The 27,003-nt window shown below is 36.3% G+C and overlaps 1 protein-coding gene across 4 annotated transcripts; it reads right to left on the bottom strand.

Annotated features, from left to right (window-relative positions):
- Positions 1-7,526: 7,526 nt before the first annotated feature.
- Positions 7,527-22,376, bottom strand: LOC21396679 (transcriptional regulator ATRX). 4 transcript variants are annotated; one of them, XM_024162875.1, is made up of 21 exons: positions 21,657-22,375; positions 20,326-20,529; positions 20,042-20,223; positions 19,363-19,489; positions 19,073-19,270; positions 18,753-18,803; positions 17,383-18,621; positions 17,157-17,264; positions 16,838-16,911; positions 16,534-16,585; positions 16,077-16,163; positions 15,912-15,955; positions 9,752-9,826; positions 9,558-9,659; positions 9,312-9,404; positions 9,060-9,161; positions 8,813-8,914; positions 8,571-8,672; positions 8,338-8,442; positions 8,072-8,173; positions 7,527-7,955 (listed from the first exon to the last, which is right to left on the bottom strand). In XM_024162875.1, exons 1-21 carry the CDS (start codon positions 21,756-21,758, stop codon positions 7,682-7,684), a joined length of 3,525 nt encoding a protein of 1,174 aa, XP_024018643.1. In that variant the 5' UTR covers positions 21,759-22,375; the 3' UTR covers positions 7,527-7,681. The 4 variants fall into 4 exon arrangements, with proteins under 4 accessions (XP_024018643.1, XP_024018644.1, XP_024018645.1 ...); XM_024162876.1 differs by having other exon boundaries at positions 9,752-9,823; XM_024162878.1 differs by having other exon boundaries at positions 7,918-7,979.
- Positions 22,377-27,003: the final 4,627 nt, after the last annotated feature.

Raw genomic sequence — 27,003 nt, 5'->3', positions numbered from 1 at the left:
TTTTCTCTTATAATGGTTTTATCCCACTAGATTTTTCTGATAAAGTTTTTAACGAGAGAGTATAAACACGTATAGATAAATGATGTACTCTTTTTCCATTTACTATGGTTTTTATCCCACTAGGTTTTTCTTAGTAAGGTTTTTAATGAGACATACATCTAGGGGTGTTATGAAGAATAGTTGTCCACCTCAATCAAAATTACTATGCAAATCAGTTTAAGTTATTGTTCATGTTAGAATCTTACTGTGCAAATAGTAACCGTGAATAGTGTTGAGAATTTTTTTATAAATAGAGCTCTAAGTCTCTTTATTTTGTATACCTCTACAAAATTAATAAAACTCTCACTCTAATTTCTCTCTCTAAAGGTTTTCTTCTTAATTTTGCATTTTGTTAGCCAATTATATATGTTCCTTTCTTACGTGGAAATTTATTTAATTATGTTCTTTGACAAACTTGACAAACACGAAGATCGATATTAACAACTAAATTGTCAGTTAAACCCAGTACTATATAACCTGCAGATCGGCAACTAAGTCTAAAATGACTGCACTGTTAATTTATATTTTGGCTTAATTTGTTATTAAATTGATCAGGGTCTCTTTCCAATGAGCAATATATAGATAAACAAACTATGGGGGGACAAAACAAGAAGAAATAAGAAAAAGAAAACTCCAGATTCTGATCTCTAGTCTTTTTTTTTTCACGAAAATGAGTAATAATATTAAAGAGCACATGCTCCCTAATAATTGCGTGAATTGGAAAAAAAAAATGGAAGGATAAAGTACGTGTCTCAAAATCACAAGGATGATAATAAAAATAATGGAGAATTAAGGAGAGAGCTACCAATTAGTTGGAGGTTGGGTACTTCTGTGTTTGGACATATAGTTGCATTTTTTTTCTTTTAATTTTTTTAATTTATATTGGCTAATTATTTAGGAAAGCTATATTACTTTCTTTCTTTCTTTTTTTTTTTTTTTTTTTTTTTTTTTTTTTTTTTTTTTTTTTTTACTTGAGGGTGGGGATTTGAACAACTTTGAATTGTCATATTTTTATGAAAATAGTTTCAATTGAACGCGCTTAACTTCTTAAGGCCAGTTTGGTAGTGATTTTTAGAGTCCAAAATAATTCTCTAGCCATAGTTGAAATTGTGCGGCAATCTCCTGATAGTATAATTAATGAAACTTTCTATTACGCTGCTTTTAAAACTAACAACACTTGTATAATTACAGTTACCAAACACTCAGCTATTTTTTTCAGTACAGCTAACAACAATTTTTCTAAAATCTACAGCAACTACCAAACTTAATCTTAGTTAGTACTCTTTAAAATATATGAGAAACTGCTTATGAAGAGCTTAAAATTAAATCTCCTAATTAGGTCACTCCAAAAAACTACTGATTCATGATTAAGCCAATCAGGAAACAACTTTATCTCCTTAATTTCAAAGATGCAACAACGAAATTAATCCAGTTATAAGATTTCGGAATAGTACGAATGAGAGGCTGTGAGACCAAAACTCAAGCTTTATGACCTTTCAATACTAGTTTATCTTATATGATCACTTTCAAATACTAAAGTTATATATATATATATATACACATAAACATATATATATATATATGTATATGTATATTTATTATATATATAAATTACCTAGACGTTACAGAACTCATGTGCTTCTGCAAAATTGATAAATTGAATTCGCCATGCATCAGATATGCATATCTCCTTCCACGTTCTCTTGGAATCTGTAGCTGAGTGTGAGTACTTTTGTTTTTTTTTTTTTTTTTCCTCCCCCGTTTTGTTGTAAAGGTATGAACGATGATAACAAACATTTCAAAGAAAAATTAACAATGTCCGTAAATTTAAACGGCAATAGTGTGAATAGATCATGTAACATTATTCACATGGGTTTTTCACACGTATTTTGACTTGCCCGTGAAAATTTCCACTTCTTTCGGAAGAAATGATCCATTTTGTCCGCCTTTGCTTAATTAAGGTAGAAATATTTTACTACTAGCTTAGTGGAACTCGTCTGCCTCCATTAATTTGAGAGTTTTCAATGTTGGAGATGTATATGGCCCACAAGGTGGTTCTAATTTAATTATATTTAGAGGAAATTACCATGGTATGCCCCCCCAAAATTCAAAATATACATATTTAAATCACTGAATATTATAAATAGATTAGATTAGATATTTTCAAGTGAATTGAGTAGTATAAATCTTAAGTTTATACTACTAGATGACACAAATGTAAAAATAACATCATCTTTGTAGTATTTCTGGATTTCTCTTCTATTCGCATACTCTATTTAAATACACACCCCACTTTGTTTTTAAAATGATTCAATTTACTTTTTATCTCTATTATTTTAAAATTGCCCTTTGTTAAGCAATAATGTAGATAATACAAAGAAGAATGATATATATCAACTTATTACAAGAACAATGTATTAAAATTATTACACCATAAAATCAACCTTCTACCGAACTTGGAAAACCGAATTGAAAGGATGATGTCGAGGCACGTGAATCACGCTTTCCTTAAAACAGATCCGTCCCCTCCGGTGAGTGCTTGAGGTAACGATGAGCGTCTGTCTACCAAGATACAATGACAACGACGGTAGAACGAAGCACTATCGGAACCATCTCGGTGAACTAGAACTGCACCTTTCCTCTACCACCACAACCAACTACAAGACTACAAAAAGAACTCCAAGAAAACCGAGAGAATGTAGAGATGGGTGTTCTGCGTTGTGTCATGTGTTCATGTGGAGAACGGCCTTTATATAGGCTCCAAAATTCAGGTGTTACACCATGACATATTAGTGTTTAAAGACACACATTAAATCGCATTATAATGGAGCAAAACTGTTAGTTTTTTCCATGATGAATCCGGCCACATTTCCTTACTGAGATTTAGACATTGATGATGGAAAACTGAAGCCATTAAGCTCATTCACCATGGCAAATTTGGCTTTCCCTCATTACTCACCATTAAGCCCCCATTAAGCTCATTAATCAACATTAAGCTCATGCCAAACAGTTTTGGCTGGAAGGTCTTGTTTCCTTTCGGAGAGAAAGCGATCAAGTTGACTTTCGATGCCGTGTCATCTCGTATTTGGTCTAGATCTTATCAATGGTTAGATAAAAGAAAACTCTAGAAGAGTGTTGTGGTCTTGTTATGGCTCTGGCGCCGAAAGGCCTCACGAGTCCTCCTGGTAAGATACAATAATAAGACTGTAAGCGCATCTGAGCGCCTTTTTCCTGCGACAATATATGGACACTAAGGTTAGTGCCATAGGGCGAAACGGGACATCTTCGACCTCACGTCTAACCAGCGTCAGGTCGAACGAGCCCCCTAGTTCTTGTAACATGGATTAGGATGACTCTTTGGAATACTAAACCTCGTAGGAATACTAGCAAATCCAATGTGACATGTATTAGAAGGCAAGGGCTATCTTTCCTCTTTAGCCTGAAAGGTAGACGGCTTTCCCCATAGGCGGATTAGCAATCCCTCGTCTTCCATAAAAGTATTTGACATCTCTTTCTTCCTCCTCAAAGATGATGGATCCGGGGAGGGGGGAAAGATGAGGCTATCTAGATTCAGACTTGGAAAACTGAAGTAAAAAATAAATAAATAAATAAATAAAAGATAATGAAAATCGCTAAAATAACATAAGCAAAAATAAAAATAAAAATAAAAATAAATAAAATATAAAAGAAAGAAAAAAATCCCGTCCAACTTTATAAAAAACGGAAAAAAAAAAAGACAGAAAAAAACCATATCATTAGTTTCTTATAATGAAATTTAACAAGTAATTAAGTCTACCATAAATTACCATTTTTTTGTCATTTTATATGAGTTTTTTTTTTTTTTTAAGAGAATTACAATGGCCAGTTTTGGGAAGATAAGCTTCTTAGTTAAATGGCACTTTGATAGAAACTGCAACCTTTATCTTATTAAAAAAAAAACACGATCCTCACTCCACCTTATAAAATTAGTTTCTCATACGAGTCGTCTTGTGGTCATTTGGTGATGAATGAGTTTTACACTCACGCATCTAGACCTTTGACCTTAGTGTTGTGTTAGTTTTTGAGTATTTAGTGTCGATTTACGTTTGTTTTTTGTTTATTTTGTAGGATAGGAATAAGATGGTGTCCGGGTTTAATCTTGCGTGGATGGGAGAGAAAGAGAGCTAAAAATGATCAAAATGAAGAAAAGGCGAGCGCCATGATATCAAGGCATCAAGATTTCAATTTTGGAATATTTAGCTTCTTCGATAATTCGATCCACCTATGCTTTACTGAATAATTACAATTATCTGTAAAAAAAATCGTATTGTTTTAAGATCTTTGTATATTATAATTTATCCAAAATTAAAGTTTGATTGTCATTTGAGATTAACTCAAGTAGTTGAGTGTGCATGTCCAATAGAGTTTAAATTTAATGCTTTCATTTTTTATTAATAAAGTGGGAGCTATAAGCTCCACCCTGTATTAAAGATAAATAAATAAACGAATAAAATAAGTTTGATTTTTTTAACTTAAAAGGAAAAAAAAAATCTTACATTCAAAAATTAAAAAAAGTAAAAATAAAAAAAAAATCTCCCGGTTACAGTTTAAGAGATATATCTTATTAGTTGCCTCCATTCCAGGGTAAACGTGTGGAAAACAAATAATAAATAATAAAAGAACAATTAAAAAAAAGGGTTCCCATTCACGTTAACTTATATATACAATGCAATATTTTGTGGTTATACTTATACCTACCAAATTAGTTTCGTCGGACTTGTCAGTTTTTATCTACCCTACTGGTTGGTGGATCTTGGATTGCTTTTATGTCGAATCTACCACTCTCCCTTTAACAAGGATGAGTTAAAGAGTTGTCAAGTGTCTTGGACTTCGATATAACATTGCGCGGAAAGGCAAATTTTACTGTGGGAAAAATAGCGTACCGCGTAAGTAATACATTTTTTTAATTTGAACTGACGTTACATGTATAATATATAAAGAGGAAATATCTTAAATTCGGTGGTGGTGGTACCAATTTTTCAATGTAATATCATTTGTATATTCCTATAACACTCATTTTATTGAAATATAACATTCGGTAAAATGTTGTCTACCACTATGTTACGCTGAAATCGTTTCAGTATTATCATATTATACTAAAAAATTACAAGTTCATACAAAAAAAAAAATGTTACACTTACCGTAAGGCCATCGAATTTAAAACCCTACACACACACCATATTGTTGTGAATTCTCAAAGAAAGAACAAATTAGAAAGAACAGAGCTTCAAAGGGAACTCTGAATGAAATGATGCTCTCATTATAAGTTCTGAAAATGTACAGTAACTTCGACTGGGCTTTGCAACTAACTCACTCAACTTGTTGTCAGCTGTACAAGTGCAACTAACTTATCAACTGAAATAACAGCCTACCAATTACAAACTAATGGAATTGGAACGTACGTAAGGATAAGTGCTTTAAGAGCATTATTGTAATCCTTTATGACACAATCAGAAATAAACTCCACGCATTTCTGTTGATAATTCATAAGGTTATTATTATATTTGTTTAGTTAATAGCATAAGTATTCAATAGTATGATTTAAGTCCTTATTTCGTTAGTAATGTATATGAAGTGTTTATATATACATATATATGGAATATATAATGTCGAAGAACTAGTATACACCCAGTTGTTCATAATCAGTAAGCGTTATAAGCACTTGATTAAAGGTACGAAAAACAAGATTCAAGAGATCAAGCATAATTTTTGGTAAATGCTCATTACAAGAAAAATAACCTTTCTTTGTATTTTGCAATATTGACTCAAAATTGAGTTATTTTGGCATAAACATGAGTAGCGAAGTAAACTTTAACTTCACCATCCTCGTGATAATACTACCCGACAAAGACCAAAAGGCCAACAATATTTAAGTTAGATAATCGGCCAAACAACAATCAGAAAATAAACTGTGACAATGCTAATAATCCAATAACTAACAGCACCAAATCATATAAAAACTCTTAGAAGAGCTTTCTAATACACGAATGAGGTTTTCTTTCGGTCATTTAAGAATAAAAGAATAAGTTATAAAATAAAATAAAAATGTATATTTGGAAAACTAAAAGAACTTCACATGTTTGTTTATATGAAAGCTCTTCCAAGAAAGGTTACGCATCATTTTTCCTGAAAGAGCTTCCAAAATTTAATCCACATAGCTATCGAAGTTATTTTTGAGCTCAGGAGATAAGAAACTGGCTTCTAAAAGCTCTGTCAAAAAGAAACCGTTTAGTTCGTGGTTTAGAATAGAACTTCAAACTTTTCTAAGAACAAACACCTTTTAAGTTTGAATATGGGTTTATGAACCAAATGGCATATTTAAGTGACTTGAAAAGGAAGGAGTAAGACTACCTATGCGGAATTTCTCAATGATAATGCAAACATTGAATCGTTAAAATTTTCAGTAAAGGGTAGGCAGTCTTTAAATTCAAAACCCCATAAAGTGTGGCTACATGCATTGCATTAAAATATAACCCCAATGGTGGGCCTAATAAGGTGGAAATGAAATGTTAAAGGAAAGAAGACAAATACAAATTAGAGTTTATAAGCCTGAAATTTTAACTCTTAGTCTTAATTAATAATTCTTTTAGTAAAATAATTATATTAGGTAAAAAAGTATTAATTAAGAGTGAGGGATATAAATGCAGACCTATACGCTTTAAGAGATGAGTAAAGAAAATTACAGATTCTACTTCTTAAGTACCTAACTTACTAAAAGTACCTTTTTTTTAAAAACCCTATCCCTTAATTAATTCTAATCTAAAAGATAAAAATATATGGATTAATATTAAGAAGTAAAAATAAAAGGGGACTATTTCAAGAGATATTTTTAAAAATTGCCGGAGCAGACTAAGTTAACAATTTTCTCAGGAGAAAGAAGGAAATAGGCCAAGACTTAAGATGAATTAAAATTAATAGGCCAATAGTTTATATAAGTTAATAAATAGGCCAAATTATTGTTTTCGTCCATAACTTGTCTGGTTATGAACCATAACTTGACAAGTTTGTCCATAACTTATCTGGTTATGAACCATAATTGACAAGTTATGACCTATTAATTTTTATAACTAAAAATTAGCCTATATACTTTCTTAAAGTTTTCATATTGACATATTTTCTACTATTTCTCTTTTTTTTTATTGGTTAAATCTAAGCATGTGGCCCTTTTCTCATCAAAGCCCAACCGTTCCTCAAGGGTCCATATGCATTGTATCATGCATGCGCACAAGAAAAGGTGAAACATAATTCTATGGAAATCCCACGGAGCTCACAATGTAGAGACAAAATTCATAAATGAAAAATCACAAGTTAAAAACCAGAGATCAGAAAAACAGGGATGATATAATTAATATAAGAGTTTGAACATTCTCTTTTAACAAAATAATATTAATGATGATAACAATTATAATGAAACAAAACGAAAACTTGGAGGGTGAGCAAAACCCATATCTGTGGCCAAGTTTTCTGTGTGTATTAACTAAACCAAAACAACGGCAACAAAACGACACTATCTTTAACGAAGTCAAAACTATGCATTCTTGAGTCCTCCCCTCACTGAGTTTTCTCTGTCCAGGGACTTCTCTGATGCAGATGAACAGAAAAATCACTCTTCCTTCCCACCTTTGCTCATTTCCACCAGTTTGTTGGCACATTCATCACTGTCATAACCTATATCAGCTTCGGGGCTCTTTCCCTCGGACGAGGCCAGAGTCTTAGGACTATCTTCCTTGCAGTCAGAAGTAGCCTTAGGTGTATCTGCCTCCAAATCTCCAGCGGACATTTGGCCATCATCTTTCAGTATTTCACCTGTCTTTGTTGTGTCTTCCACAGATTTGACGTCGGTCCCGAGGTTGGATTCTGGTGCAGGCATTTCGTCTCTAGAGACGCATTGAAATTATCAGCTAGAGAAGCAATGTGAACAAGTGAAAATTTCAACTAACAACCAAACACTTTGTAGCTTAGTCCATGGTGCTTTAAGTTCATGTAAACCAACCTTTTTGAGGAAGTATCAGCCTTTGCTTGCTTTGACTCATCTACTTTGTCAGACTCTTTTTCCCCATCTGGCTTCCTTTTCTGCATTCCCTCTTTTGGATTGCTGAAAATGTAAAACCAGTCAATAAGTAAAAGTCCATGTTTGTCGAATTGAACAAACCACAAACTCGTGTCATTTTAGTGAGGCCTAACGTGCTTTAATTTTTCATGCAAACCAAGGTGTGAAGTATCAAGAGTTGGTAAAATGAAGAGTCTACGTTAACCAACCTTTCTGAGGAAGATTCAGCCTTTGCTGCTTGTTTTGACTCATCTGATTTTTCAGCTTGTTTTTCCTTGGCTGAATTTTGCTTCTGTTTCCCCTTTTCCAGTTTACTGAAAATATAAAACAAGTCAATGAGTAAAAATTCAAGTTACTGCTTTGCATGGCTAGGCCCGATGTACTTAGTTGCCCATGGTAAAAGCATAAAAGTTGGTAAGAGGAAGAGTGCATATAAACCAACCATTTCGAGGAAGAATCAGCCTTCACTGGATTTGATTCATCTGATTTTTCGGCTTGTCTTTCCTTGGCTGAATTTTGCTCCTGTTTTCCCTTTTTCAGATTACTGAAAATATAAAACAAGTAAACGAATAAAAATTCAAGTTTGCTGCTTTGCATGGCTAGGCCCAATGTACTTAAGTGCCCATGTAAACCCATAGTAAAAGTATAAAAGTTGGTTGAGAGGAAGAGTGTATGTAAACCAACCATTTCGAGGAAGAATCAGCCTTCACTGGGTTTGATTCATCTGATTTTTCTGCTTGTTCTCCCTCATCTGACTCTCTTTTCCGCTTTCCCTTTTGTGGATTGCTGCAAATGTAGACCCAGCCAATAAGTAAAAGGTGTGTGTCACATTGCACAAACAAGAAACTCTTTTGTAGCTAGGCAGAACAGAACGTGCTAGGTGTTCATGTAAGCCAAGGGTAAAGTATCAGAAGTTGGCAAGAGAACCAACCTTTCCGAGGAGGAATCATCTTTTGATTGCTTTTCTTGATTTGACTTTTTATCTTGTGTTCCCTTGTCCAGCTTCATTTTCACTTTTCCGCTTCGAGGATTGCTGAACATGTGGTCACTCAATAAGTAAAAATTCATATGAACTGTGCAAACCAGCAAACTATTCGAAACTTGATCAATGCTGCTTAAATGTTCATGAAAACTGAGGGCGCAAAAGTAACGAGTGGTGGTATGAATGTAAACGTAAACAAACCTTTTTGAGGAAGAACGAGCCTTCGCTTGACCTGACCTTTTTGCTTGTTTTTCCTGATCCGGCTTTGTTTTTCCTCTTCCACTCCGAGGAATGCTGAGCATAAAAACCAGTCACTAAAAATGCATACACCATTGCCTAACACCAAACTCTTTGTATCGTTGTCCATGGAGTGTATGTTTATGCAAACTAACGGCAAACTATCAAGAGTTGGTTAAGAGGAAGAGTAAACTAAAATTATAAATCAACCTCTCTGGGGAATAATCAGCCTTTTCTTCTTTTTCTGGACTTGATATTTTCACTTGAGTTTTCTGATTTGACTTTGTTTTCCACTTTCCCTTTTGTGGATTGCTGAACATAAAGAACCATTGAATGAGCAAAAATTCATGTGTCACTGTGCAAAGTGTCAAGAGTTGGTAAAAGGAAGAGTAATCTAAACCAACCTTTCTGGGGAACAATCATCCTTTCTTTGTTTTTTCTGATCTGACTTTGCTTTCTGTTTCTCCTTTTGGGGACTGCTGAACATGTAGAACCAATTAATATAATAACAAACAATTGCATAAAGGAAGCAGCCATCGAGTGAAAATTGAAGTAGCAAACAACATATAAATCATGGAGGATCAAGGACAATGAAAGCACACACCCAACAATTCTTGTCCCCCTTTCAAGATAAGATCGTTTCAGTGATTTAACTTGCTAATACTACATTTGTGCTTTTCATCTTTTATGTGAAGGCAAACAAACATTGTTATCGGTAATACCCAAAATATGGCACATTTGCAACAACTAATGGTTGAAGAGCAATCAGTTATTCAAACCAGAAGATTAACCTGATATGCCTAATAAGCCCTTGCTTAAACAGGTGTATGTGAGGAAAGGCAAGAGAGGCGAATAGGATAAAGGGCTGTGTTAGTGTTAGTTGTTAGAAGGGGGAATGATGGGAGTTGTATAAGAGAGTGTATAAATAGATAATCGGGGGGAGAATAGGATCAGGAAATTACTGGAGTCTTGTAGAGGAAGTCTTGGCTATTGCTGAGCAGAGGAGATTTGGCAGTGTCTCGAAGGACTGCTCTTGTATTCATTTCTGTTAGTCAATAAAGATTACTTTTGTTCTTTCAATTCTTTCTAGTTGAATACTACATTCTGTTCTTATCAATTTGGTATCAGAGCACCAATTCTGGGCAGAAATGGCCGTAAGAAAAACAGAAGAAAGATTCGAATTAGTGGAGAAGGAGATTAAGGAAGTTAGGTCTTCGGTGGAAAAAGGAACCGGTGAGATGGAGAAGGGAATCGGGAGGTTAGGGCAGAAATTTCCCAAAATCGGGTGGAATTTACTCAGAATCTTACTGAGATTCGTCGATTGATGGAGGAACAGATGAAATTCTTCAGAGCTCCGACGACGGCGCCGGAGAAGACGGTTGCTCCGACGATCGCGATCGTAGAGGACTGTGAGGCGAATCGCGCGGGAGATCGCGAGTTGTACCGAGCTAGAGCGGCGGAAGCACATCGGGCGGGAACCTCAGGGTGTCGCGCGAGATGGGAAGAAGGGCCGGAGGATCCTAGGGTTCCGCAGAACGTGATTTTTCCGGCGAGAGACTCTGGGTTGCGCGAGAAGGGTGAAGATCGTATGGCGGATCTGGGGTTTCGTCGTAATTTGGGTCGAGAAGAGAGAGAGAGAGGGAGCGTGGGTTGGCTAGGGAGTTTCCGATGGGTGTCAATGAGAAAAACTGGAATGGTAAGAGGGGAGAGGGGCGGGGTGCTCCCTGTGAAGGGGAGGCTCTGGAATTCGATGAAAGGTGGAAAGGATTTGGTGGCCCTATCCACCGAGGGATGGAAAGAGGGAGAAATCCTCATGTGGGAGTACGGTTTAGGGATGAATGGGAGGGCAGAGGAGTACTGGAGGAATTACCGGTTAATGAGGAATGGGCGCCTCGAAGGCGGCAGGTGGAGTGCCCAATTTTCAGCGGGGATGACCCGGACGGCTGGGTGTTCCGGATGGAACAGTTTTTCTCCATCAACCGTTGCTCGGAAAGGGAAAAATTGGTAACTTCTGGGATAGCTTTGGAGGGTGATGCATTGTCTTGGTTTCAATGGCAGAATGGCCGCAGACCTTTCCATAGTTGGGCAGAATTCAAGCTGTCGTTACTACAGCACTTTCGTTCTTCGCAGGAGGGGAATCTTTGTGAGAGATTTTTAGCCATTAGACAAGTGGGTATAGTGGCCGAATACCGCAGGAAATTTGAGGTTTCGGCAGCCCCACTTCGGGATGTGCCGGAAGAGGGTTTGGAGGGGATTTTTGTTAATGGGTTAAAGGCTCAGATTCGGGCGGAATTACGGCTCTTGAAACCAGAGGGGTTAGGAGAAATTATGGAGATTGCTCAAAGGATCGAAGAAAAAAATGAGTTGCTTCGTCGTGAGGGATCAGAAACAAGATTTTCGAGGTCACTGTCACATAACTTCTCGAGGGGGGAATTTGCACCAACTCCGGGTCGATCAATACCAGCGGTGGAGTGACCATTGAGAGCTCCTGCTTCCTTGGAGCACACGACAACTCAAAAGCGAGATTTTTCGTTTCGTAAGTTGTCGGATTCGGAGTTACAAGAAAAGAGGGATAAGGGGTTGTGTTTTCGGTGCGACGAGAAGTTTACCTTTGGTCATCGTTGTAAGAAGGAGTTGCGGATAATGCTGGTTAGTGATGAGGACGCCGAGGATTGTGAAGAGGAAGGGCTGGTTCTGCCGAGTCCTGCTTGGGAAGAGGGGCAACCGGAACTCATTGAGTTATCATTAAACTCGGTGGTGGGTCTTTCAACACCTAAGACCATGAAGCTTCGTGGCTTGATTGCTCGACAAGAGGTAATCGTTCTAATTGACTCCGGTGCAACTCACAATTTTATTTCTTTAAGTCTTGTGGAGAGATTGTCAATTCCTATTTCTCCCACTGCCGGTTTTGGAGTCCAAGTGGGAACGGGGGAATCGATTAGGGGAAAAGGAATTTGTAGGGAGGTAGCGTTGAGTTTACCACACTTGACTATTGTGGAAAATTTTTTGCCTCTGGAATTGGGGGGAGTGGATGTAATTTTAGGCATACAATGGTTGGAAACGTTGGGGGGAATGCATGTGAATTGGAAGTCCCAAGTAATGAAATTCAAGGTTCGAGGAGAAGCGGTTGTTTTGAAGGGAGACGTGAGCCTTTCCACCACTATGGTTTCTCTTAAGGCCATGGTTAGGACTATAAGGCATGAGGGCCATGGCATCTATTTAGAATTGTGTGCCTTGGATGTGAACAAAGAACCGGCTGTGAATGTAGTCAGGGAATCCGGCCAGCAATTGCAAGAGCAGATTAAGGAAGTCCTGCAGCGTCATTCGGCAGTCTTACATATACCGGATGGACTTCCTCCTCAACGGATGAGGGATCATCGTATTATTCTTCAGAAGGGTACCGTTCCCATTAGTGTCAGGCCTTACAAATATCCTCATTTCCAAAAGAATGAGATTGAAAAACTAGTTCGTGAGATGCTAGCGGCTGGGATCATTCAACCAAGTAGCAGCCCATTTTCTAGTCCGGCTCTCTTGGTTAAAAAAAAGATGGCAGCTGGCGTTTCTGTGTTGATTATCGTGCCCTCAACAAAGCTACAGTTCCAGACAAGTTTCCTATTCCAGTAATAGAGGAGCTTTTGGACGAATTATGTGGTGCTACCATCTTTACTAAATTGGATTTAAAATCCGGTTACCACCAAATTCGGATGTGCAAGGAGGACGTTCCGAAAACTGCTTTCCGTACTCACGAGGGTCACTACGAATTTTTGGTGATGCCTTTTGGTTTGACCAACGCCCCGGCCACTTTCCAATCTTTGATGAATGAGGTATTGAAGCCTTTCTTGAGGAAGTTTGTCTTAGTATTTTTTTATGACATTTTGGTCTATAGTAAGACTTTTGAGGAACATGTCACTCATTTGGACAAGGTTTTTACTGCATTAGAGACCAACCATTTATATGTTAATCAAAAAAAATGCATTTTCGCTAGTAGTCAGTTGGAATATTTAGGCCATATTGTGTCGGGGGAGGGTGTTTCGGCGGATGCTAATAAAATTCACGCGATGTTGGCGTGGCCGACTCCTCGTTCTCTAAAGGAGTTGCGTGGTTTTCTTGGTTTGACCGGTTACTACCGGCGCTTTGTGGCTAGGTATGGCCATCTTGCTTAGCCATTGACACAGCAATTGAAGAAAGACAGTTTTCATTGGACAACGGAAGTGGAAACCACTTTTCAGGAATTGAAACACGCCATGACTACGGTCCCGGTTCTTTCTCTGCCGGATTTTTCCCAACCCTTCGTAGTGGAATCAGATGCTTCGGGGTTTGGAATTGGCACGGTTTTGATGCAACGGCAGCGGCCAATAGCCTATTTCAGTCAGGTGTTGTCGTCTAGGGCTCGTACAAAATCGGTGTATGAGCGCGAGTGATGGCAATGGTCCTTGCCATACAAAAATGGCGCCATTATTTACTTGGGCGCCATTTCATTGTTCGTACGAATCAGAGAAGCCTGAAGTTTTTACTGGAGCAGCGATTAGTCAGTGAGGATCACCAAAAGTGGTTGTGCAAATTATTGGGCTATGATTTTGAGATCCAGTACAAACCCGGTTCTGAGAACCGAGTGGCTGATGCTTTGTCCAAGCAGCCCACGGGGTTAGAATTGTTGCATCTTACCACGTCTGCGCTCTATGATGGGGCTGGAATTTGCCAACAAATTCAGCAAGACCCGAGATTGTCGGCGATTAGGGCTGCCCTGTGTGCTAATTCCGCTACCGTGAAGGGATTTTCATTATGCAATGGCATGTTGCTCTACAAGGGTCGTGTAGCTTTGCCCGGCAGTCTTCTCTCATTCCGGTCCTTTTGGAAGAGTTTCATGGCAGTAAGGTTGGTGGTCATTCCGGAGTCCTGAAAACATATAAACGGTTATCTTCGGAGTTCTTTTGGTATGGCATGAAACAGGACGTGATCTCTTTCGTGGCGGCTTGTCCAGTTTGCCAGCAAAACAAGGTCTCCACCTTGTCTCCGGGGGGGGGGGGGGGGGGGGGGGGTGGTTATTGCAGCCGTTGCCTCTTCCGAATCAGGTATGGGATGATATTTCCATGGACTTTGTGGAAGGGCTTCCCAAATCGGAGGGGAATGATTCCATTTTGGTGATTGTTGACCGACTGAGTATGTATGCTCATTTTTTGGGTCTTTGCCATCCTTTTTCTGCTAAGTCGGTGGCTGCTTTGTTTGTTAGAGAGGTGGTGCGGCTCCATGGTTTCCCTCGGACCATTGTGTCCGACCGTGACAAGGTATTTCTCAGCCATTTTTGGAATGAACTTTTTAAGTTGCAGGGTACTGCCTTACATCATAGTACGGCTTACCATCCTCAAACGGATGGCCAAACGGAGGTGGTGAATAGGTGCTTGGAAGCTTATTTACGCTGCTTTGTGTCCGGGAAACCTACTCATTGGTTTTCTCATCTTGCTTGGGCTGAATATTGGTATAATACTAGCTTCCATGTGGCTGCGGGAATGACTCCTTTCCGGGCTTTATATGGCCGTGATCCTCCCAAATTACTACGTTTTGAGTCGGGCTCAACAGCTAATTCTTTGTTGGAGCAGCAATTGCAATCGCGGGATGCTATTTTGGATGAGCTGCAACCACATTTGTTACAGGCCCAGCAATCTATGAAATGGCAAGCGGATCTCAAACGCCGGGATGTGTCCTTTGAAGTGGGGGATTTGGTGTTCCTAAAACTCAGGCCTTATCGTCATCGTTCGTTGGCCAAGTTCACCAATGAAAAGCTATCTCCACGGTTTTATGGTCCCTATAAAGTGCTTGCGCGGGTGGGTTCGGTGGCATATAGGCTGCAACTGCCCGAGGCTGCCAAGATTCAACCGGTTTTCCATGTTTCACAGCTTAAGAAAGCCATTGGCTTGGCTGTTCCAGCCCAGGAGGTCCCGCAAGTTTTAACTGCCGACTTGGAGTTACGCGTGGAACCGGAGAGATTGTTAGCTACTCGTTTTTCTTCCGTTACTGGACAGCTGAAAGTCTTGTTGCAGTGGCGCCACTTGCTGGATTTTGAGTCTTCTTGGGAGCTTTTCGATGTCATCCGGCACCAATTTCCTGAATTTCACCTTGAGGACAAGGTGGCTTTTTGGGGGGGCGGAGTAATTGATATGCCTAATAAGCCCTTGCTTAAACAGGTGTATGTGAGGAAAGGCAAGAGGGGCGAATAGGATAAAGGGCTGTGTTAGTGTTAGTTGTTAGAAGGGGGAATGATGGGAGTTGTATAAGAGAGTGTATAAATAGATAATCGGGGGGGGGGGAGAATAGGATCAGGAAATTACTGGAGTCTTGTAGAGGAAGTCTTAGCTGTTGCTGAGCAGGGGAGATTTGGCAGTGTCTCGAAGGACTGCTCTTGTATTCATTTCTGTTAGTCAATAAAGATTACTTTCGTTCTTTCAATTCTTTCTAGTTGAATACTACATTCTGTTCTTATCATAACCATAAACGACAAACAATTGGTGAGGGCATAACTAACAATGTGGGTTACATACAACACTAAATACGCTAAGAAATACTTACATAGGGGATGAAGTGTCCAGTCCTGGAAGATCACTCTTTTGATCCTGTTAGTACGTAAGCACAATAACATGATAGAAAAACAATTTATTAAGATATTTAATAAAAGAAAAAAAAGGTACAAGATAATGAGCCAAAAAAAAAAAAAAAAAAAAAAAAAAACCCCACTTTATCTGCCAAAGAATCATGTCCAACCGTTTCCCATCGTTGGTTTTTCATGTTTAATATTTCTACATCACCATCAATGTAGCACACCTACACAATACGTAAAGATTAAATAGATTGTAGACTAGCATTAGGAAAATAAAAGATAGTCCTGCCTGAAAACACAAACAGAGAATTTGGGTTAGAAAATGATCATATGCCATACAGAGAAATCTTCCGGGGTTGAGTGATTTTGTTTAAGTCAACGTTATCAAAAGAGGACTTGTAGGGAGAATGCTAAAGAATTGAATGGTTGCAGAATAACACAGAAGGCCGGACAGAGATAGATAATTATGGGCTATGGCAAAAAAGTATCAGGAAGCAAACTCCTAGAACTTGGTAGACACTCGCATTGACAGATTCTGCTCACTTTGCGATACAATACAAGAAAACAGAACAGCGAGTTAATAAGGAAATTCACCTTGTGCCTTTTTCTGATAGGGTCATATGAATCAATAACACCTTCATAAAACCTGCAGATAAGAAATTCCAAATAATGTCGTAAGAGAAACAATAACTATGAATTTATTCTGAAGTTGTAATTGTTAAAGATGATAACTGCCTATCCTTCACTGTTTGCAAGATTGCGGAAAAGAATTCTGCCCAAAGATGTAAAGATCAGAAGTATACTGATCTTTGGAAAATACTAAGCTTACAGATTGTGAAATTCTTGTGCTGTTTATCCAAATATATTACACAATCAGAAGCAGTCCCAAAGCACTCACATTTTATCCATCGGCCACCAAACCTTTATTCTGCGACCAACCATGAGTTCCCCAAAGTCAATTGATTCACATGCCTGAATAGGGGGAAAAAAATGATAACTGGCATAAGGAAAACGAAGTGGGTGGGAACAGAACAGAAAGAACATTATTATCTGAAAGTAAAATGTTCAATAAGTCCTTAAAACAAAGATCACTGAACAAAAATAAGATCTTGCGAGTATTTTCACAAGAGCCAAACAACACAAATGATGACTTAAATACAACAAAATTTTGCAAGCCATACACAAATTAAAGTTCAAAGTTAGTCCACACTCCATACCTCTTCCTTTCCAATGACACGCTTCCTCTTGAATAGCGTTTTACCGCTTTTTCCAAAGTAACTTTCATCTTCATTTGATGATTTGGTTTCAGTCTCAAAGATTGTTTTCTGAAAATGGAATATTTAGTGGGTGGATGAGCCAAAATAAACATGGGGAAAGTTTTGGAGATGAAGGAATTTAACATTTATTCGTACTCGTAAAGCTGTAGAACAATGATTGCAGTACCTTAAGACCAGATTCTTCATTAACATCTTTCTTAGGAGAATCATTAACCATTTTCCTTTTCTTACGACCCCCTTTGACTGATGAATTCTCATTGACATTTGAAGCTTCTAGTTTCACAGTTGACTGTTGCAGTTTTTCCTCGGGGTGGCGAGGGTCTTCCGCTTCCATCTGTGCAGAAGCAACGGCAGTCTCATCTTTTGTCTTTGCAGTTGTCATTGCAGAAACTCCGAGTTTTGTTGAGTGCTCCTCTTTTTTCTCGTCTGCAGGAATAATATCCTCAAGTTCCTTTTTCGGAGTCTTCTCCTCAACCTCAGCAGTCAATAGTTCTCCTTTCAACTTGGATGGAGACTTGATATCGGCTTCTCGATTCAAACTGGCCCCTTTTCTCTTTGGGTGGCCCTTTTTAGTTCCATCAGGAATGCTATGATCTTCGGATGGAGAATCTCCTATGGTCTCACCAAGTTCAGATTGCAAGCCTGCTTGAACAGCCATATTTTCAAGTGTTGATGGAGAAGTGGCCTTCTTCGAAACTGAATTTCCAGATGGTGAACTGCCAGTGCTCCTCACACGAGACTTTCTACAACGAGCAAGTCCTAAAGTTTTCCTTCCACTCCATAACCAAGAATGGTCGTAGCCTTCCTCTGGATTCATCAAAGAATTTGGTTTCCTTCCTCTCTTTGTGGGAACTGAATCTGGCTCATTTCCAGACTTTGCCTTAACAGAGAGTGAACTTTTAGGCTCAGAATCACCTCTTGAATCAGCTCTTTTGGAATTTCCTTCCTCTGGTTTGACCAAAGATTTTGATTTTTGGCCTCTCTTTTTGGAATCAGAGTCTGGATCATTTTGAGACGTTTCTGCCTTCACAGAGAGTGAACTCTTAGTTTTGGCAATACCTTTTGAATCAGCTCTTGCAGAATGGCCTTTCTCTCGATTCTTCAAAGAATTTCTCTTATTTCCACTCTTTCTAGGAACAGATTCAGGGTCACTCTCATATTTGTCAGAGTCTGGCTCACTTTTAGTTTTGTCTGCCTTAAGTGAGAGTGGACTGTTAGGTTCAGCAAGACCTCCTGAATCAGCTCTTTTGGAATTTCTTATAAGAAAACCGCGTTGTAATTCTTGAGAAGGGTTGTCATGTTTGATAGTTGACGGAGCGCCATTACTGGTTGATTTGCTCATAGCATCAGCAGTTTGGTTAGTTTTTTCAGGACAGACAACATCTGATGCAAGTCCCTTTGTCTCCTGATGTAAAGAAAAAAAGTTTGTAAAAGGCTAAAAATCATATTCCTGTTAATCCAAGAAAAGAAGAGTAACGGTAGGAAAGAAAAGGGTGAGTAGAAAAATTATCAGAGTGGAAAGTCGTAATTAAGCACCTGGGGTGGTTCATTTGAAGCAGTATTCTTCACCAACTTGTTCTCATTTTCCTGAAAGTATGACTAGGCAATCAGAAATTACAAACAGAAATTGTAATTTATGTTAATAGGAATTTAACTGGTTTTAGCATTGACATAGATGAGCTTGTTTCTAAAGCTTACTTCTAGAGTGTACAGGATCACTCAATAAATAAACAAATTTCCCTGTGATAATAGATTTATTAAATAGTTTTCCCTATGCATATAAATATATAGTGTGAGAAACTATTAGCATGCCAAACAAGTTGATAAATTTTACGTATAACAAGACAGGAACCCACCAAATTGTCCTTCACATCATTAGCAGACTTATGTTTGAGATCCTGCTTTCCATTTTGGCATATGGAAGCCACTATTTCAGCATAATCATCCACATTAATACCCAGTGACTTCACTGCTTCCGTAAGATAGGGTTCGAGTGTAGCAGCACAATTAGTGATAACACTCTCCCCTAATTTCCGAGAGATAGGTGATATATTCTGAAACAAGGAACAAATCAGGCACACAACCCTTTATATTATAAATAAAGAACGCAGAATGAAGCAAACAAAAAACCATGACGATATTTTACCCGATTTTCCTTTTTAATACTATCTAAAAGAAGACTGATAAGATCCAAGGGAATGTCTTCACTCTCATGTAGAACCAGTGACATTATCCCTTCCATAGATGAAAATACAGCCTCTGGATGGTCGGACCTTAACATTCAGCAGAAAGAAACCATCAATTACTCACCATTTGTGGATGATAATACAGCTTTTTGCATCTCCTGTTGTGAAACATTCTGAGAATCTAATCAATTAATTTAAGTGTAACCGAATTCTTTTTAAGAATCAAAACAAAAAGTCAAAGATGATTTTCGTGCTAAAGCCTTGATTTGGAGGTTCTTTCTAGAACTTTTGATGGCGCATGCAGTTTAGCAGAGTCTTCATTTATCTTTTACTTAAAATAAGTCCAGGTTAATCTAATCATTTGAAGGATTATCGAAGCATCTCTAAAACTGGACAATCAATGACATACGAAGGATTGGAGTAGCGTTTGTAGTTTAAACAGGAACCTCATAAAACTATATATTAAGAACAACAAAGTAAATGTTCTATTAAAAAATCATTATTCCGTACTTGCAATGCTACATTTGTGGTACTCATGAAAATATTTTATCGTTAAGACAACCAACAAACAGTTTAGCAGCAAAGAGACACAAGAGAAACAATGTATAATTCAATAAACAGCACTAGAAAAGCTCTTACCGAATGTGATTCAAGAAATGTTGAAACATCTCAAAAACCAATGCATCACATTCAAGGTCTAGCATTATCAAGCTTGACCTGACCTTTGCGATAACGTCAAGAATAGACATTGCCTTGGTGTAACAACGGCCTGAGAATTGAGACAAATTTTCGAGAGCTGCTACAGACAACTGAAAAATTTCCTGTACAGCAACAAGACATCATAAAAATTAGAAAGATATGGAGGATTGACAAAACTTTAATATTCCTTAGACTGTTATGATATCAAACGTTAGTGAATGTACCTTCATATGATCATCGCCATAAGGAGCATCTGGCGCAGTTATTCTCGTAATTTGAGCGATGCAAGACACAACTGAAACCTTGACATCCATATCTGAGTGCCTCAAAAGTTCATCAGAAATCAATGCCTTCATTACTGGTAGAAGTGCATCTTGCAGAGATTTCGATGGTGATTGTTCAACATTCGTTAACACCTCTTCAACCCTCTAAAACGCACAAAACGAAAAATGCTCAAGTTACATCTCCCAACCTAGTCCTATTCATTCCTTACATCTAAGGCTTAGTGGATTCAAAAAGTAGAATTGCTCAAAAAGGTTGTGCTTATGCCTCAGTTCTAAACTCCTAGTGGATTCTTCTATGGTAATAATTTTCTTCCTAATTTCTCTTTTGTTTTTCCTGGAAACAAATAATCATGGCATGTACAAGAAGATATTTTAGACCACAAGCCTTCTCTAACCCTGATGAAAATGAGATTCAGTTTCAAGTCTTGGGTAAGATACCAAAGAGATTTCATTGACTAAATTATATGGAAACTCTTTTTCACTATATTTTTTATCTTGAAGAGTTTTATTTACCCCTATTTAATCCCTTCAAATTCTCCTCCATTTGAATGCAAAATATTAACCCTAATCTTGTGTACTGCTTATATTTCTTTACCATAACCAAGTTTTCTAATAGTTTCAATCTTATTAAGAGACTAAAACAGAAGAACAAATCTGAAACCACCAAAGCAAGACAACAACACAACATGGGTCATAATGAAAAGCGTGTTTCAAGAATGCAGACAAGGAAATACATTCCCTCTAGAACCAGAAAAACTAGTATATTTTTTTTCCCATTTCAGGCAAACAAATTTCCACAATACCGCAATCAATTCACCAAAACTTTCCCATTTTTTTCTTTATTTAATCCAGTTTACTGTCCAATTCAGCCGCACCTCATTGTTGACTCAATAGAAAAACAACAATAGGGAACAAAAAATGCACCAACAATCATCAACCCATGAAAAATTTCTAACTTTTCTCAACACTCGAACAGAAAGAATTGGGAAAGGGAAAACCCATGTGAAACCAACAATCAACGATTCAAAACAAGTGATCATCACCAAATTCAAGTGACCATACATTCAGCATTCCAGTAAACTGACCAGACCAAGCAAAACCGAAAAAGAGTACATTTTTATGCAATACAAGAAAAACCCATGTAACAGAAACAATCAACCATTCAAATAAAAGTGATGATCACCAATTTCAAGTTCATTATAAATTCACCAAAAAACAAGCAAAACCCAAAAGACTATATCTTTATGCAAGGCAAAAGAAGGGAACATTACATCAAGAAGACTGAGAAGCTCCTCAGTGGAGGAAGGAGGGTCAAGAAGGCCATTCGCAGCATCCTTAAGCTGCACCTCGAGCTCTGCATCAGAAAAAGACATGTTTTTTTTTGTTTTTTTTTTTTCCTTTTTTTCTCTTTTCTTTATGTGAGAACCCTCTACAGAAACTGTATACAAAAGGGTGTCTGAAACCTCAAAACCAGTTTTATAGCCCTAAAAGGAGGATGTTTTTCAAGTTTTTCAATGGTCACAAAACTCACAACTGAGAAATGGGTGTTTAAGGCAAAGTGGTGGGCATGCAAGCAAGCCAAGCACAGGCTTACAAATGAGGCAGTTTCGGATTCTTCCTCATTTATGAATTTTGGCTGAATTATGGGCTCTAAAATCCGGTACTACACTATAATATAAACACTACACTGTGTTTCTACTACCACTTGGGTTTTTCTTGGCTTTTCCTCTTCAAAATGAAGACCCTTTTTATAGAGGAGAATGGGGATTTTTTGGTCTCTCCCATTGGCGCTTTTCTGTTTGCCTTTTGAGTGCTGAGCAAGAGTTTGTTCAGCAACATTTGGTCAAAATTACATTTTTCACCTTTCCCACAAAGAGATTAGAACGAACTTGGCATGTCTGCTTACTATGGTAATTGGATTTGCCAAAATCCAACATTTGGGAAAGCAGATTCTGGTGTGATAATTTACACGCCACACTCTGTTTGAACGCTATGTGCTTACCATTTCTTCTTAGGTAGACAGTTTGGGAAAGTGTCTTTGAAATACACCCTCTTTTAAGCACATGCATGAATCAATAAACCTTCGAGAATTCACTAATTTGAAATGAAAAACTTTATAAATCTTAATTTGTTTCTGATTTTGGTTTTTTTTGTTTTTTAATGCCCACTGAGAGGAAATAGTAAAGCACACAACGCACAAATAAAATTATGGCAAGTAACTTATCACACAAATGTGCTTTCAACAAACATTGCATTTAGGCAAAAATCAATTACCATAGTGAGCAGATATGCTATTTTTATGTTAAGAGTCTGAATTTGTTTGACTATGATCATTTGAAGCATATGTAATGTATTTTAAGGCTTTTTATCTCTAAAAGACAGCTTGTCAGTATTTTGCTAATTCTTTTTTTCTGTAATAAAAGGAATAAAATGGAGGGCTTGGTTGTAAAATAAGTGAGTTTTAATCTCAGAAACTATGGTCTCGTTCGTTTTACGGATTCGAGTTTTCAATTCGAGTTGAGATGTGATATTTTTTAGAGCTTTTAATTGTAGTAAAAAAAGTTAAATGTGATATTTTCTGAGAGCTTTTAACTATAGAAACTTAAAATTGAAAACTCTAATCGACGCAATAAACGAGGCCCAAATAATTTGATATTCATACTAACAATTTGATTGGATTTAGTTTTTTCATAATTTATTTAGAAAAAATATTGATATAACCCCGTTTGTTTCATAAATTGTTTTTTTCTTCCCTAAAAGGAAAGAAAATCGAGTGCTTAGTTGTATTATATATGAGTTTTAATCTCAAAAACAAGGTTGAATCAAATGTAGACTCAACTAAATAAAAATAGTATACACTTTTTTAAGAAAAAAAAAATAAAAGAGGTCTTTTTCTACAGAAACAAATTAAATATAAAGAGACTTGCAATAGGAAACTTCAGAAAATTATAACAACCTAGTTTTTTGTGAAGGTCATCACTTTGTATTGAAGTAGCAAGTTGTATGTGAAGAAGTTGAATCTGATCTAGAGATAACTAAATATTAAAATAAAAGGTGACTTTCAATAGGAAAGTTCAGTAAATTCATCCTTGTCTCACAGGGACAAACAAACGTGAAATTATTTTATTAGAAAATTACTATTGTACTCTTATACCGGGCTTCTATGATTAAACAATTTATAAAAAGCTATATTTTCCGTCTCTATTAGTAAAGTATATCTATATAAGTCCCCCCTTATGACCAAATCTAGAAACCAACCAACATTCCTCCAAAAACATAGAAGATTTGTTAGACGCAAATGGGTCCGAGGAAAATGTCAGTATTTACTCCAAATAAATAAGGGAAAACTATTCTCAATTTTTATGAAAACTACCCACTATGTTACATGTAATTTGCCTTCAAACACTTCCTTCACATTTCATCCATCTTTCGATGAAAAACCTAAAAGATGTATAAAAGATTGAATTATCCCATTAGGTAAATATGATTAAGGAAAAATATGTAATAGGATTATTCTCTGATTTTGGTGTATAAATTTTATCTTTTTTCTTCTTCTTTTTGTTTTCTAATCATATATACCTAATGGGCTAATTCTATCTTTTATATTTTTTTTATTTATTTTCTTTTTTGTATATTTACCGTTTTGACTTACCTTTTAAGTCCGCAGTCTTCCAAAGAGATCAATCTAATTCTGGCCACTAAAACAAGGTAACTTTTTTTTTTCCGTTTCTATTCAAATGGTTAAGAGAAATCACATGTTATACACTTATAGGTCTCGAACTTGTTCATGATAAGAGTATTCGTTCAAGAACAATTTCAAGACCTATAACATGTAATTTCTTTTAACCATTTCATCTGAAAGCAAAATCTGGATTTTCACACCTAACTTCTTCTTAGTCTCACAGCACTAAAATAGTTAATTGTATATCTAACATGTTGAATGGAATTATATCTAGTGCGTTATGATGGAGATTAAAGAACCGTTCATTTTACCGATTCTAATTTAGAATTCAAGTTTTGTCACAGTAAAAAGCTCTCAGAAATAGTTACATCTAATTTTTTTACTACAGTAAAAAACTCTCACATAAACTCACATCTCAACTCGAATTAAAAACTCAAATCAACGAACTAAACGACTCTTAAATCTATCTACTTTCGAAAATATTGCAACTAAATTTAGGCTAAATTTGCTTCCCAAAAGATTGCTATATGGAAGCCAAACATATGGGGTTGTAGATACTCCTTTGTTTTATGTCTACTTTCATTATTTTTATTATGTGGCATATTAATGATGAACGGTAAGTTGAGAATGTTATCCCACAGAAAAAAGATTGTCAGCAAAAATTAAAAAAAATAATAATTATTGAAAGACTAAAAATAAGTTTGTAAGTAACCTAGCAAATTGCTTAGATACTAACCTTGAAAATGTATCTTCTGGCCAAATGATGGAATTTCCACTATGTTCTTCAAGGCCCTGATCATCTTATGGCACGTGATCTTTGATCCATAATGCCAACAAATTGCGAACTAAAGTCCTAACAATAACAATCATTTGCTCTGTAGAAATTAATAAAATTAAGGGTCAACTGAAAAAAAAATTATTAAACAAAAGGACTAGTAACACTACATGGACAAGTGATAGAACATCAATTGGCTAGTCAATTTAGATTTTAGATAAACTATACGCATTAGATGCTAATCAAAGAGGGGAAACCAAAAACAAAATGAGCAATATTTACCTTATATTCAAAAGATTTGATCTGCCACAAGATCATTAGTGGAGATTAATTTCACCAATTTTTTTCGATGGACAAAAAAAAATTGTGAAATTGTTCAAAATATGGATATCATATAATGAACACGGGTTCAAATAAAGGAATTTATAGTTTTCTTCGTTCGTATCGAGAAAAATAAGAAAAGAAATAAAAATATAAGATTTTGAGAAATAGAGTGCGGATGATTTTATTCATTGCAAAACATCCTTGATAATCACTTATTTCACTAAATTTCTTGGCAACGGTTGACCGAAAGGTGAAACTATTCGAAAATATCGACATAGTATAATGAGCACTAGGTTCAAATGAAGGTTTATGTAATGGGTTTTTTTTGTGCAATAAGATCAGGAAAAAGATGAGAAAGAAAATGAAAATTAAGGAAAATTTTTTAGGGATTGAATGAAAAAGAAGAGATTTTTGGATATTCACACATAAATCCAGAGGCTCAACATTCATAGCGACTTCCAATTGTTAATTAGCAGCGGAGTAAAGAATGGAGAATGGATGTTTTGTGTAAAAAGAGATACGATACTAAAAAGTGTTAAGACCGAGACATGTGTTTTTTAAGTGCTTATAAATAGTGAAAATAAAGAGAGATTTTACATAAATATCTCCTTTGCCCGCTAAGTGTTTGAGGATATAATAGTAAAACTAACATATCATTAAAGTTTGTGTTTGAGATACTTTGAAAGTTACTCTAGTTTTCTAAGATAAAATATATTTTGCTATATGGTCTTTATAACTTCAGATGTTTTGCACTCAAAAAAATAAATAACTAAATCAACTTTCAAATTAAGTAAGAAAAATTAAAAATTTGATATTCTTTTTTATATCTATACAAGGTACAGTTATGGACTTCTAATTGTGATAGTCCCTAAATCAAATAATAGAAACCTTTTTAAATCTGATGAAAATGTAATAGCATACAGATGCGTATTATTGATAGAGTTTTTTTTTTTTAACTGTATCACAAAATTTTTGACTATTTGCGTCACACATTCATTTTGTTCTCTCATTAGAATAAAAGAGAAAAAAAAAAAAAAATTTATAGGCCTAAACAAAACATAAGTGGATTCATTGTACCAAATCAATCCCAAATGGTAACAACATAGATACGCTCAAGACTTGCCTAATTGCCTTTTACAGAGAAACCCCAAATGGTAACAAAAAAGTTTTTTTCTACAAAAATTACTAAAATATTTCCTTCTACATAGAAACCCCAAGTGAGCCACTACCACGTGTATGATTAGGAGGGAAAACAGAGGAGAAGAAAACGTCCTTATGGTTAAATCAATTAGAGAAATAATTATATTATATGAAAATAATCAATTGGAGAGAGTGGAGTAAAAAATTTGACTACCAATAAGGCCAATGCTCACAACAACAAATTCCATTAAATTTGCTTACTTTTTATAAATTCTATCAAAAATTTATATACGTTTTAATACGACCTAACGGTACAAAGCTATGCGCCATATCACCAATAAGTTTTTTTTTTCCCTCACCGACCGCGAAATTGTTAAAACTAATTCGTTATATCACCAAACCGCTTGCACCCTAATAGCCAAAAAGATATCCCACGCGTATAAAATTACTCAACAATAGTGTCTTCGCTTTTTTTTTTTTTTTTTTTTTTTTGGGGTGTCAATTGCAAAAAAAATCCAGGTTAACGAAACAAGTTGCAACGTCGCAAAAGAGCATAGATTCGATTTCCATTTTTTTTTTCTTTTTTGCTACAGATTCCATTTCCATACGTTTGTTATTTGGGCAGTTTTTTTTTTCTTTTTTTTATTCTTCTATGGCATATATTATATGGCTAAGCTTTTTTAATAAGATATGTTTA

The sequence above is a fragment of the Morus notabilis genome, unplaced genomic scaffold (assembly GCF_000414095.1).
Source record: "Morus notabilis unplaced genomic scaffold, ASM41409v2 Scaffold410, whole genome shotgun sequence".
In the NCBI taxonomy this organism is placed as follows: Eukaryota; Viridiplantae; Streptophyta; class Magnoliopsida; order Rosales; family Moraceae; genus Morus; species Morus notabilis.
Note: the sequence above shows the minus strand (reverse complement) of the source record. Positions and strands in the feature narration are given on the sequence as shown.

Excerpts from the sequence above, each read along its gene's own strand:
- LOC21396679 (XM_024162875.1), bottom strand. The coding sequence starts at position 21,758 with ATGTCTTTTTCTGATGCAGAGCTCGAGGTGCAGCTTAAGGATGCTGCG. Across the intron at positions 16,586-16,837 it reads TGGTGGCCGATGGATAAAAT|GTTTTATGAAGGTGTTATTG; the intron begins GTGAGTGCTTTG and ends TCTTATCTGCAG. Across the intron at positions 8,673-8,812 it reads GCTGATTCTTCCTCGAAATG|TAATCTGAAAAAGGGAAAAC; the intron begins GTTGGTTTACAT and ends TTATATTTTCAG.